The 14,051-nt window shown below is 39.0% G+C and overlaps 1 protein-coding gene across 6 annotated transcripts in view; it reads left to right on the top strand.

Annotated features, from left to right (window-relative positions):
* TAPT1 (transmembrane anterior posterior transformation 1) overlaps positions 1 to 14,051 on the top strand; it is a 237,882-nt gene that overhangs the window by 130,130 nt on the left and 93,701 nt on the right. For 2 of the 6 annotated variants that reach the window (XM_070948707.1, XM_070948706.1), the window contains exon 3: positions 13,120 to 13,186. The exons of the other annotated variants lie outside the window; for them this stretch is intronic. In XM_070948707.1, coding sequence (XP_070804808.1) covers positions 13,120 to 13,186 — 67 coding nt within the window. The remainder of the gene's footprint in view (positions 1 to 13,119; positions 13,187 to 14,051) is intronic. 6 annotated transcript variants of the gene reach the window in all.

Below are 14,051 nucleotides of genomic sequence, written 5' to 3'. Positions count from 1 at the left end.
CACCCAACCTAGATTAATATCAAAATACTCTTGTAGTTTCTTTTTACTGTGTTTCCCAGAAAATACGACATGTCCTGAAAATAAGGCCAAGCCTGATTTTTGGAGGGGGCATAAATATACACCGTCCCCCGAAAATAAGCCCTAGTGAAGGGTTGGGCATGGGCAGCACAGAAGGCAGCCTTTCCCTTCCCTGGTCAGCTAATGGCAACTGGGCTCCTTAATGGCAACCCACGGAACAGCTGACCAGATCGGGAGCTGCCCCAGCTTTCTTGGTGCTCACCTGCCTCCCATCCATCCATCCCCCTCACTTGAAAACTCCTGTCCTGCTTGCAAGAGAGCAGCCGCCTGGCACCTCTTGCCACTTGGTGCCCACCCAGCAGACACCCGCCCCCCTCCAGCCAGGCAGAGCGCCACTCACCAAGCGAGCGGTATCCCAGGATCACGATGTCGGCGAAGCCGGTGAGCACCAGATCCTTGAGGACTCCGTGCCGCCACCATCCCAATATTGAGGGGCGGCGACTGGTCGGGCCAGCCGCCTGCTGCCGGGTCTTTGGGAAGCCGGGACAGAAAGACTTCTGGCAGCCGGGGCAGAGAGGCAGAGAAGGGTGAAGGGAGCCGCAGCCCCGCATGGAGAGTCAGTGCCGCCACCATCCCAGCACTGAGGATGGCGGTGGCGCGGTCTCCTCAAGGACCTGGTGCTCACCGGCTTCACCCCCATCATGATCCTGGGATACCGCTTGGTCGGTGAGTGGTGCTCTGCCTGGCCGGAGGGGGGGGGTGTCCACTGGGTGAGCACCAAGTGGCAAGAGGTGCAGGGCGACAGGGATGTAAGGACGACTTGGACTACTGTGTTTCAGGGAAACACAGTAGTCTTTTACAATCCTTTCCTTTTGCAAAATAAAATTTCCATCTAAAACTTGAACTCTTTTCCCTTAGAACCAAAAGCACAGGGTTATGATCAGAAAAGGGTTTATGTAAAATATCCACTTTCAAAATTTTATTTGCGAGATTTTTAGATGTCCATATCATGTCGATCCTTGAAAAAGATTTATGTCTTTCTGAGAAAAAGGTGTATTCTCTGGCATCACCATTTTTATATCTCCATGAATCTATTAATATTAAGTTGTCCATCAACTTGAAAAAAGTCTTTGGTAATTTACCTTGTGAGGGTTTAATCCCTTTAGTGGAAGTTCTGTCCGGAGCTGGTATTGTCACTCCATTCCAATCCCCAACATAAGCCAATTTTCATATGAAAAGGGCATTAGCTGATCCACTAGATATTCATAAATTTTACTTTTGTCATCATTTGGCCTATATATGCCAACCACTATTGATTTTATTCCATTAAGTTCAATTTCCACTACTACAAATGTACCGTATTCATCTGCTATAAGTATCTTAGGTTTAAATTGAGGTTTTATATATAAGACAAATGCATTAATCTTTCTTACACCAGCAGATATAAATTCCTCCCCAGGTCGTTTATTTATCAAGTATTTCATATCTAGTTTCTTAATATGTGTCTTTATTATTATTATTATTATTATTATTATTATTATTATTATTATTATTTATTGAAAAATTTTAGAGAGTTTTACAAATATTTTCCCATCCCCCCTCCCCCCTCCCTCTCCAACCCTCCCCCCCCGACTTCCCAGAGCAAAATACAGGGTATAGCATTCAACAAACATATACTAACCTAAGCTAACCATCTATAGACTCCTATCTTCCTTTTGTGCTTTAACTCCCCTTTTACTTGACTAAATATAAGTACTTTTCTAAAATCTCTATTTTCATTCATAAACTATTTGAAACTTTTTAGTCCGATATTTGTTTTGAATATAGTCAATCCATCTTCTCCATTCCAAAATATATCTTTCATTTGAATAGTCCTTCAAATATGCTGAAATTTTGGCCATCTCTGCTAAAGTTGCTACTTTTAGTATCCATTCTTCAATCGTAGGCAAATCTTCCTTCTTCCAATACTGTGCCACCAAAAGTCTTGCTGCAGTTATTAAATTTAAAATCAAATTAGTCTCTACAACCATACAATCTGTAATTATACCCAGCAAAAACAGCTGTGGGGTAAACTTTATCTTCTTTTTAAGAATGTTTTGCATAATCCACCATATTTTTATCCAAAATGCTTTGATTTTTTTACATGTCCACCATATATGATAATATGTGGCATCATCACACTCACATCTCCAACACTTAGATTGTAGACTTGGGTACATACGAGCTAACTTATCTAGATGCAATCTATAAAACATTTTATAAAAATTTTCTCTCAGATTTTGAGCTTGCGTAAATTTTACATTTCTAACCCATATTTTTTCCCACGTTTCCATCATTGATTCCTCAATATTTTGTGCCCATTTTATCATACAATCTTTAACTAACTCCATTTCTGAATCTATTTCTATCAGTGTATTGTACAACCTTTTTATATGTATTTGACTCTAGTCTCTGATTTATTTTACCAAGTTTTCATCCATTTGCATGATACCAATTTTCTGATCCTCTTTCCATCTAGCTTGTAACTGTCTGTACTGAAACCAAGTTTGAATTATCCTTTCTTCTTTTAATGCATTCAAAGACTTTAAATGTAATGTACCTCTTTCCATATTAAGAAACTCTTTATATGTAATCACATCTTGTTTTTGTTCTACATTTATATTCTCCATCGCATGTCTGGGTACTGCCCATATGGGTATCTTATCATTTAGTTTGTATTGATACTTTTTCCAGACACACAATAAAGCATTCCTTAATATATGGCTTTTAAAAGTCTTATCCACCTTCTTGTCATATAATAAATAGGCATGCCAACCATATAACAAGTCATATCCCTCAATATTCAGAATTCTTTCTTCTGTTAAATTAATCCAATCACTGATTGCTGATAGGGCAGCTGCTTCATAATATAATCTTAAATTGGGCATTTTGAGACCTCCTCTTTCACGTATATATTGCATTATCTTTAATTTTATTCTCGGTCTTTTCCCTGCCCAAATGAAATTATTAATACCCTTCTGCCATTCCCCCAAATTTGCGTCTTTTTTGAATATTGGTATCATTTGAAAAAGAAATAAAAACTTAGGCAAAACATTCATTTTTATTGCTGATATTCTTCCCAACAGGGACAATTGTAGTTTTTTCCAATTGTCCATTTCTTTCTGTATTTTTTGCCATAACGGTTCATAATTATACTTATATAATTTTACATTTGAAGTTGTAATATAAACCGCTAAGTATTTAACCTTTTTTACTATTTCGAATCGTGTTATTCTTTCTAGTTCTTCTTTTTGGTTTATAGTCATATTTTTAGTTATTATCTTTGTTTTCCGTGTGTTTATTTTAAATCCAGATACTTGTCCATATTGATTAATTATATCCATTAAACCTATAGCCAATTGCACTGGTTGGGTTAAAGAAACAACCAAGTCATCTGCAAATGCTCGCAATCTGTAATCATAATGCCTAATTTTAATTCCCTTTATTTTATCTGACCCACATGTTTTATTCAAAAAAAGTTCCAAAGTCAAGATAAACAGTAGCGGAGACGGGACATCCCTGTCTTGTTCCTTTTTCAATTTTAAAGGTTTCTGTTAAACTACCATTGATTATTATTTGTGCTGTTTGTTTCTGGTATATTGCCTTAATAGATTGGGTAAAATAATCTCCAAACTGCATCTTTTCTATTATTTTCATTAAAAAATGCCAATTCAATTGATCAAATGCTTTCTCCGCATCCAAAAATATAAGCACTGCAGGGACTTAGTTATTCTTCCCCAAATACTCCAATATATTAACAATTTGCCTTACATTACTTTTCATTTGTCTCCCTTTTATAAATCCAGATTGATCATTATGAATCATCTGTTGCATAACTAACATTAACCTGTTTGCTAATATTTTAGCAAAAATCTTATAATCTGTGTTAAGAAGTGATATAGGCCTGTAGTTTTTTGGCTGACTATGGTCTTGGTCCTCCTTCGGAATCAAAGAAATAAAAGCTGTTCTCCAAGATGGGGGTACATCTCCTCCAAATTGTATTTTACTAAATAATTCCTTAAGTGGTTCCACCATTTCTAACTGCAAATTTTTATAATAGACAGCTGTCAATCCATCTGTTCCTGGAGCCTTACCAACTTTTAACTGCTTAATTACCGAGAGAATTTCCTCAGAAGTTATGGGTTGATTCAGTCTTTCCCTTTGCTCTTCTATAATTATAGGAATATTCTCCTTCTGTAAGTATCTATCTATATCTATACCTTGGATTCTACCACTAGCATACAACCTCGTATAAAATTCTAGAAATGCTTTTTTAATCATATTTTGTTGATACATCTCTTTATCTTTATAATCTATTTTCTCTATAATACGTAACTTTTGTTTTTTCCTTAATATATATGCTAACCATCTACCTGGTTTGTTCACATTGCAAAAAGTATTATGTTTAGCATATTGCAAATTAGTTGCAACCTGATCTGCCATCAACATATTAAACTGCCCTCGCAATAAAATAATTGCTTCTTTTATTTTCTTATCTGCTGGATTCAATATTAATGCCTGTTCTTTCTTTTTTATTTCCTCTTCTAACTCCATCTGTTTTTTTCCCTGTCTGCGTCTATATATATTATTCAAATGTATTAAAATACATCTCATATATGCTTTGCTTGCATCCCAAACCATTTCCATGGGTGTATCATTATGCATATTCATAACAAAAAATTCTTTCATTAATTTTTTACATTCTTTCACATTTTCCTCATATCTAAACAAATTTTCATTTAACCTCAAGACCTCCTGGGACCCTTTCCATATTCCAGTTCCATCCAAACCGGGCTATGATCTGTTAAGATTCTTGGACATATCTTGGTCTTCTTCACCTTAGAAAGAAAATCATTAGTAATCAATATAAAATCAATCGTAGAAAAGGATTGATGCCTATCAGAGAAGAATGTAAAGTCTTGTTCTTCAGCATTCCGTTCTCGCCAGATATCTCTCAGTTCCATATCATCCATCATATCGAAAAAGGATTTAGGCAATCTAGCACGCGTTTGGATGTTTTGCAAAGACCCCTTATTATCTTTTTGGGTATCCAGTACTCCATTCCAGTCACCCAGTAATATACACGATTTATAATCCCATTGTATTAATTTGGTATGTAAAAGTATATAAAATTTTTTGGTATATAAAATTTTTCTTTTTGTTGATTAGGTGCATATATTCCAATTAAAAGTATTTTTCCCCTTCTATTAAAAGTTCAATTGCTATGTATCTTCCTTGGGCATCTGCTTCAATTAATTTAGCCATTAAGTCTTTCTTTAAATATATAACTATACCATTTTTTTTCTCTGGAGCAGATGCAACAAAGTGTGTTCCTAATCTTGCATTTATCAAGTATTTTTGGTCTCTTGTTCTGATATGTATTTCTTGCAGACAGATTACTTCATTTTTAAACTGTTTCAAATAATGAAATATTTTCTTTCTTTTGCGGTGAATTTAAACCATTAACATTCCACATTAAAGATCTAGTTGCCATTCTTGGCACCTTGAAGATTTTGAAGCGCCAACTGAAAATCCTCCTGAATTTTCATCTTCGGCCTTGCTCCTCCCACTGCTTCTGTTTTTGTAGTTTCTTGGATTATCATCTGGGTTTGCTGTGTCTTTAATTCTTGTTCTTTACGTTTGGTTGTCACTCGAGTCTGTCTTTGACCCTTTGATTCTTCTATTTTTTCAAATGATTCCAGAGCTTGAACAATGCCCGAAGGTTGCAGTAAATCTTCTTGAGTAATCGAGGCCCCTCCTTGAACCTGTGCCTGCATTCCTTCCTTCCCCCCCTTTCTTGCCACCTCTGCTTCTTTTCTTCTCCCGGCTTCTGAAGACGGTGGGCATCCAGCCTTTAGTACATTGGTGTAAAAATCTCTTGCCTTCCAAACTGTATTGAGATGATATCTTTCTCCTGAATAATTCACCACTAATCCAGCTGGAACTTCCCATCTGTACTGTAATTTGGCGATTTCTAAGTTCATTGACCAAAAAGGCATAATCCTTTCTAGCTCTCAACATTTTGGGGGGTATTTCTTTCAGTACTAAAACCTCCTGTCCTACCACTTGGAGTTTATTTTTGTATGAAACTTGTAAGATTTCATTTTGTGTCCTCCTCGTAGTAAAATAAATTACAATGTCTCTTGGTAATTGTCTCTGTCTGGCACCCCATGAATTAACACGGTAAATTTTATCTATTTGCCATTCAGACTCTACCTTTGAATCTCCAGTTATTTGTGCAAAAGCTTCTGCAAAAATCTCTCTCAAATTCTCTTGATTGTTTTCTCTCAAACCTCTTACTCTCAGGGCAAACTCCATCGCTCTATATTGTATCATTGTAACTTCTGCGTCTGTGTTTTCCATCTTAGTTTGAACCTCGCTCATTTTATTCTCCAAATTCAAATTGAACTGATTAATTTCTTCCACCTTTTCCTCTAACGATTCTATGTGTCCTGCCAGACCCTGAAGCGCCAAAACAATGTCTTCTCTTATTTCTTTATTTTGAATTTGAATTACCTCCTTAATTTCAGCCATCTCCTCAGACACATCTTTGATTTTTTTTCCTCAAAAACAGAGGTAATTTTTTTTTCCCGAAACCAAGGCTTGCCTCTTTTAAAGCCTCCTGAAGGGCCTCAAGTGTCAGTATTTGAGGATCCACTGGGGCTGACAAAGTCTGCAATTTAGATGGTTGAGCCGGTGATCCCCCAGCACTATTAAAAAGACCAGTTTTTATTTGTTTTGAAGCCATTTTCTAGTTTTAAAATTGCACTTTTTTCAACAGCCAAATCGATAAGTCCAATAAATCCAATTAATTCCACTCCTCCGTAAGTATTATGATTTGTTAAAAGTCAATACTGTGTTCTTTAGTCTTGAAATCTTAGTTCTTTTAAGGTAAAATCCATTAATTTTAAACAGGGCTGTTAACGTTGACAAACACTTTCCTCTTAACTTTCACTTTCCGCACCCCTTTAGAGTTCCGGCGCCATTTCCTTTCCTCTTTGTTTTACAAAATAGCCTCAGAAGGAAGAAGTATAGATACAGAGTTAAAGTTCAGTACTTGCAATTCCTGTAACTCCTGTCTTTGCTCTGCCTGCTTTTGAATTCACTGTTAATTGTTGATTGCAGGGGTGGTCGCGGCATCTTGTTCTGCTTAAAAGCAGAAGAGTCCCGGATCCGGAGCTCTGTCAGGCTTCTAGGGAGCTCTCACCCTCCAAGCTCCAGAATTATTTCTGGGGCTTTTGGGGAGCTCTACCTTCGCCCAGCTGCTTGCCTCCCCCTCTTTTCCCAAGGGGAAAGTTTCCAAACCGCTAGACAGTAGATTTACGTTGTCTTGGCAGTTTTACGAGATCACGGGGCTGACGATCCCAAAGGAACGTCTTCCAACGCCTGCGGTGCCACCGGAAGTCTTAATATGTGTTTCTTGAAGACAGGTTATGTCAACATTAAATTTCCTCAGATAATGAAATTATTTTTTACGATTAAAATGGGGTCATTTGCCCAGTTAATTTTCCATGTAATAGAGTTAATCTCCATCTTTAGGGTTAGGGTTGCTGTACAACTATCTTGGCCATGCCTTCTTCAATGCCATCTTTTTGAGCTTGTTCCACCATTAGCTTCTTTTCTGTATCCGTTTCTTTACCTGGATCTGAAATTAATTTATGTCTAATCAAAAAATCCTTGGCTTTTTCTATAGAGTTCAGCCTAAATCTTTGCTCTTGGTAAGTAAGTATCACTCCTTCCAGTTTGAAGGACCATCATATATTTTTGTACTTAAATACACTATAGATACATAGGCAGTAACCTTTCCTTCAGTTAGTGCTATTCACCTGGGGTCTACATGGATACCTCCATGTAGTATTTTCAGAAAAAAATACAAATGGTTTGCCCTTATTTTCTTCAGTACTATTTTGTCAATTTCCCAGTCTATTGTACAATCTCAGAGTTTCTTGGTGATCTTCCATATTGCATAAATATTTATTAATCAGGTCTGCCTCTGTTTCATTTCTAAGTGCAAACAAAGCCATTTAAAGCTGCTGCATAGAACATAGTATGAATATAGATTATAATTAAAAATGTGGCAAAATGACTGGAATCCTCTATCCACATTGTGTGCAATTTTAATACTTTATCAAATGTCTCTAGTTTATCAAATGCCTCTGACCTTGAAGATGGATGGAATATAAGTATTCACAACCATCATTCAGTGATTTAATTTGTCCAGCTACCTAATAATGGCATTGCGGTGGTTCAGTGGTTTAAGATGCTGGACTTGTCACTAGAAAGCCAGCAGCACAGGTTTGAGACCCCAATAGCCTTGAAACAGAGATGAGCACCACCTCCTATAGTGACAATGACTAACAGAGTAAAATCCACAGGGACTCACTTACCTAATAATTGCCTAAAGTTATACCCTGGGTTTCATGGTCAGATGGAGGATTTAAACAAAAGTCTTTGTTGCAGTGAGAATTCCCACTTGAAATCTGACTGAAATGTGTTGGTACAATCTCATTCTGTAAATAGAAACCACTTCTGTTTTACTGATTAAAATATATAGCTCTGGACAGAAATTTCTAAACCAGGGGTGTCAAACTTGATTTCATTGAGGGCTGCATCAGAGTTGTGTTTGATGGGGGGGGGGTCAGTCAGCTGACATGAGTCAGCTTGACTCATGTCAGGGGCACCTGTGGTGACCCTGTTGGGGCTGGGGGGATCCATTGTCTCCAGCGGAGGAAGGCGAGATCAGGGAGAGTGCCAAACCCTTGTCCTCCAGAGGAGCTTTGCCGTCTCTGTCAGGCCATGCAGAGGATCCCCCAGTTGGGGGTGCAGGCCGTCAAGAGCTCTAGGCAGCAGAAGGCAAGCACCCAGCCCATCCCTCGACCTCCCAGGGCACTGGGACCCCACAGTCCAGGCCCGCTTCCCTGAGGTGGTTCCCAACTGTGCTTACCTCCTACTGAAGCCTGCTCCTTGTTTGCTTGCTCTCCTTAGCCAGGTTGCTCATGGTGTGTGCAGGAGGGCAAAGTGTGTGGGTCAGAGGGAGGTCAATTCCCTCTCCATGCAAGGAGACCCGGCTTTGTAACGAAAGCATCCTCCGTGAAAAGATGGGAGACCACCAGGAGAGGTCAGGAGGAGGAGACAATTGGATGTCAAAAAGGGCTGCTAGTGGCCAAGTGCTAGGTCCTTCCTTCCTTCCTTCCTTCCTTCCTTCCTTCCTTCCTTCCTTCCTTCCTTCTTTTTCTTCTTTTTCATTCCCTCTCCATTCTCCTTTCTTTTTCCTTCCTTGCTCTCTTCCCATCTTCCCATCTTTTTCTTTATCTTTCCTCTTTCCCTTTCTTCTTTCCTGTCCCTTCTTGGATGCTCAAATGTAAAAAGGGAAACATTTCTCTTTTTGTTTGGTTTTGCTTTTAGTTTGTTTTGCTAGCCCTCTGCCAGCAAAAACTGAGCCTGAGCACACCCCACCCCCACCCCAGGCCCTGATTTTGGCCTGGATGGCTTCCTGCTGCCCTCTGCCAGCGACAACGGGTGACAATTTGCACAGCCCCCAAGCTCTGTTTTCACTGGCAGAGGGCAGCAGGAGGCCATCCAGGCCAAAAACGGGGCCCAGGGAGCAGGCATGGCCTCCAGGCTCCATTTTTGCTGGCAGAGGGCATCGGGCGGCCCTCCAGGCCGAAAATGGGGCACTAGAGGCACTGCAGGCTGGTCCTTCGTTATTTGCAGGGTGGCCCCACGGGCAGATCTAAGCACTCCACGGCCTTGAGTTTAACACCCCTATTCTAAACAATTAACAGTTATTAACATTTACTATCGCTGACATTATTTTTGATCTGCATAGAGGAAGAACATTTCATATATAACCCACTTTATTTGCTTGGTATTTTTAAATTTTATTAGCCACCCAGTGTTGCCTGGTAAATTGGTAGCCATATAAAAGAACAAGTAAATACCAGTAAATCAGTAAATAAATCTATTTTGTATAGATTACCTATCACAGGGCTCATGGGAAAAAATGAATGTATGAATTGTCTTTTGCCAGCAGTGCAGGTACTTTAATCAATTGTTGAGTGCCTCTAATCAACATACAAAAGGTGCTGCAAAGGCTTTGAACACAATTCAGATTCATTGTTTGAGTAACTAAAAGTTATGTGATTTCTCATCCCTTCCCATTTTGTATTCCAAATCTATTCTGCAAGATTTTCCCAGCATCCTAGAGTAGATTTTAGAGATTGGGATGGAATAAGATTTTATGTTGTTGAGGGATATGGTTCCTTCAATAGATATATAAAATACCCAACCTATCCATTAGTGGCACAGCTCAAAATATCTTATTGATACTGTCAATATTTCATAAATGTTTCAGATTTGGTTTTCTTGTTTGTTGCTCAATTCATTATGGAATACTCCTCTGTATGCTTGTTTAATAATAATAAAAGTTTGGTGCTTTATAGTTTTCTTGAACTGTTCATATGTTTAACCAACATTGCGATAGAAAAAGGCATCATTCCATCATGTAGGTGGGACTGTTTAAAACAATTGCAATTTTGAGAAATGAGGTACAAAAGTAGCTAAATCTGTTGATGGTGGCTGCTCATTATCTTCCTTTCTCCGTGGATATTCTCTTTGGACTGAGCTGCTTGAAAAATATTTGTTTAGGCACAGCATCATATTCTATTTTATATGGAAACCAAAAGTGCTCCTCCCTTCATTCTATTTTTTTTTCAAGATCTTAACAGAGAGATTAAGTGCCCTATAGCTCTTTCCTTTTATTTTTGCCTCTTGTACATTATTCAGATCGGGGTGGGTTCTACTTACCTTTACTACTGGTTCGCATCGCGCCCACACCTATAATGACGTCCAGGTCAGTGGGCAGAGCCTCCCGCTGGTTTTACTACCGGTTCTTGCGAACCGGTCCAAACCGGGGGCAACCCACCACTGATTGAGATCAGGTGCTATATATTATTTCGTTCTAAAATATTCCAAAAACCTAAACAGCTTTTCCTAGTTCAATGATAATCCTTATTTACAATAATATGAAAGATGTAATTTTTATATCCTTCTTTCTGTATTCTGTCTCCAGAGCTTATCTATAAACACAGAGACAGGTGGGACAATTTTATGCTTTTTTCAATTAATCTCTTTGTATGCTTTGGTTTATAATTTATGGAGAATATAAGCGCAGATTTGGGAGTTTCTGAGTTTCTTAAGGTAGCCAGATACACGTAGTCCTTGTTTAGTGGTTTCTTTGTTACAGTGATTGTTCCCAGTTAAGACAGAAAGCTGAAGCAAGATTGTAAGAACAGTTGCATTTTAACTACCTCACTTAATGATTGAGTTGCTGGTCCCAATTATAGTTTCTATAAGGGAACTACCTATATATTTCTATCATTTGGCTAGCATATGATTGCTAAAAGTTATTTCTGTTTGCACAGGTATTTGAAGTTTTTGTTAAGAAATCCTTTCCGGTGTACTTTGATGCCTAAGAATGTATGGCTATGTCCCAAAAGAATCAGATGGGTGAATTAGGCCTTCAGCACCACCAACCTCTGCAAGCCAGATGTTGTTTCCAATAACAGACTTGGTCTGGCAAGAAAAAAAAATTTGCATTATAAAAAGAAGTGCTACCCAAAGTCATACTTTCTTTAATTACTAAAGTAAAACTGCTAAAGTAAAACTTAAATCAATCTTTGGAGAAAAGATTTTGGAGAAAAAGGCAATGTTTTTGTCAAAGCATTATTTATTATTGGACATACTAATGTCCTGCTCTGGGCAATGGGATTAATGTAATATACCACATTTTTGCCAGATTTAAGTTTATGTCTTTCCTTAAACCAAGTCTATAGTAGTAGAACAACCTTTGCTTTAATTAAGTCTGATTAACTCCACTGTACATTTTAAATTTCTTGAATATTTTTCTTTTCCTCTGTTAAAGTTATTTACATGTGTCCTAAGATTAAACATTAGTTTGGTCAGATTACTGTCATCCCATAATGACTATACTCCAATATTTGGGTTAGTTTTACCTTCTTGGTGATGTCTGTATACTATTACTTAGAGCAGTATTGTATGTATTTGTAAACAAACAATTTTTTCTTAAGTAGAGGCATTTCCATTTTGGGGTAGGTAGCACATATCTGTTCTGCCCCAGCTACGGGTCCCAAGAAGTGTAGCACACACACACAGCTCCAAAAACTCAGTTTAATACAAACAGACCCCTTTCAAAATGCAGGCTTTAACCACAAATGTCCTTATCAGCCTGCTATGAATTACAGAGATTAAACAAAATCCGACAAGGGTTGGCAATCAGCCCAGAAACCAAGTTTTAACAAAAAAACTCACTCTCAAAATGCTCTGCGTAGGACCAAACGTTGTTTCTAGCAACATTTGCTATCTGTGTGCAAACTTAAATAGGCTAAGGGAGTGGCCAATTAACCCCAAGCCTTACTCTCGAAGAGACCTCCTCCTGAGTAGCCACTCCTGCCTTTTGGCAGCCCTGCGTGCTCGAGCATTGAGAAGAGGCTCCTCCATTTCACTCTCTTCACTTGAAGGAGCCTCTGGAGGTTCTGAAGGCCCTGGCTGAGTCTCTCCCTCTGGCACCACATCCTCTTCAGCCTCCTCGCTGTCCGACTCAAGCGCCGGCTGCACAGGCTGCTGGCGCGACACCACACCAGCCTCCTCCTCATCAGGATCAGCCACAATCTGCACAGGCCGCTGGCAGGCCACAACAATATCTCACAAATAAATTCATTTCGTATCAGACTTTTGCTTTACTCCTTTTTTGCTGGAGTTCGTTATAAATTGAGGCAGAATGATTGGTTCCTTTCATCTGGAATAAAAACCCTTTTGCTCTTGCAATTTGTCTGCAGTGTGAGGGTAATGAAAGGGGCCAAAATCACTTTCCCTCGTTTTCATATGAGTAAGATACTTAGTGTAGCTACATGACAACCTCTCTCTCTCTCTCTCTCTCTCTCTCTCTCTCTCTCTCTCTCTCTCTCTCTCTCTCTCTCCCTCCCTCCCTCCCTCCCTCCCTCCCTCCCTCCCTCCTTCTCTCTTTTGTTTCTTGTAAATCAGACTGTGGGGAGAGCACTTTCCCTTCCTTTATAGGATGGAATGTGATGTCACATAGAGCGTCTTCATGGTGAGTATAGAACACGGCTTTTATTCTATGCTAACAGCTGAACAGAGTCTCTCTAGACAGTTTTCATTTGTAGCTTTGACTGTTAGAAATGCAAGAAGTCAGACGAAAAGAGCCATGGTGGCACAGTGGTTAGAATGCAGTATTTATTTATTTTATTTATTTATTTATTTATTTATTATATTTCTATACCGCCTTTCTCCCGTAGGACTCAAGGCGGTGTACAGTCAAGAAAAATATAGACACACAAACATCATAAAATTGCTAATTAAAATTATTACTTAGTTTGGTCAATTAAATAAAACCCAGAATTAGATAACATTTAAAAAATCATTCACATGTTCGTATGTTTAGCCCCGTCTGTTGGAACATCAGGGTCTTGAGGGCACAGCGGAAAGCACAGAGATCAGGGATATTCCGTATCTCCGGGGGCAGTTCATTCCAAAGGGTTGGAGCCCCCACAGAGAAGGCTCTCCCCCTGGGAGTCGCCAGTCGACATAATTTGACTGACGGTACCCTGAGTAGTCCCTCCCTGTGAGAACGAACTGGTCGGTTGGAGGCTATTGGTGGCAAAAATCTCTCTCTTAGTATTGCAGACTAACTCTACATTCCCACTGCAAGGAGTTTGTCCTGACCAGCTGAAGGTTGATTCAGCCTTCAATCCTTCCAACATCAGTAAAATGAGGACCCAGATTGTTGGGGGCAGTATGCTGACTCTGACACTTACAGAGGGCTGTAAAGCACTATGAAGTTGTCTAAGTGCTATTGCTAGTAAGCAACATACTTGAATTTCTGCATTTTCCTGCTTCCTACATAGTCAAGACCCTTCAGAGAAATTAACTTTCTTGCTCTAATTAACCCCTTAAAG

The sequence above is a fragment of the Pituophis catenifer genome, unplaced genomic scaffold (assembly GCF_029215685.1).
Source record: "Pituophis catenifer annectens isolate HBS135680 unplaced genomic scaffold, rPitCat1.0.hap2 SCAF_8, whole genome shotgun sequence".
NCBI classification, from domain to species: domain Eukaryota; kingdom Metazoa; phylum Chordata; class Lepidosauria; order Squamata; family Colubridae; genus Pituophis; species Pituophis catenifer.
The sequence above is the reverse complement of the archived record's forward strand: the minus strand, read 5'-3'. Positions and strand labels throughout refer to the sequence as shown.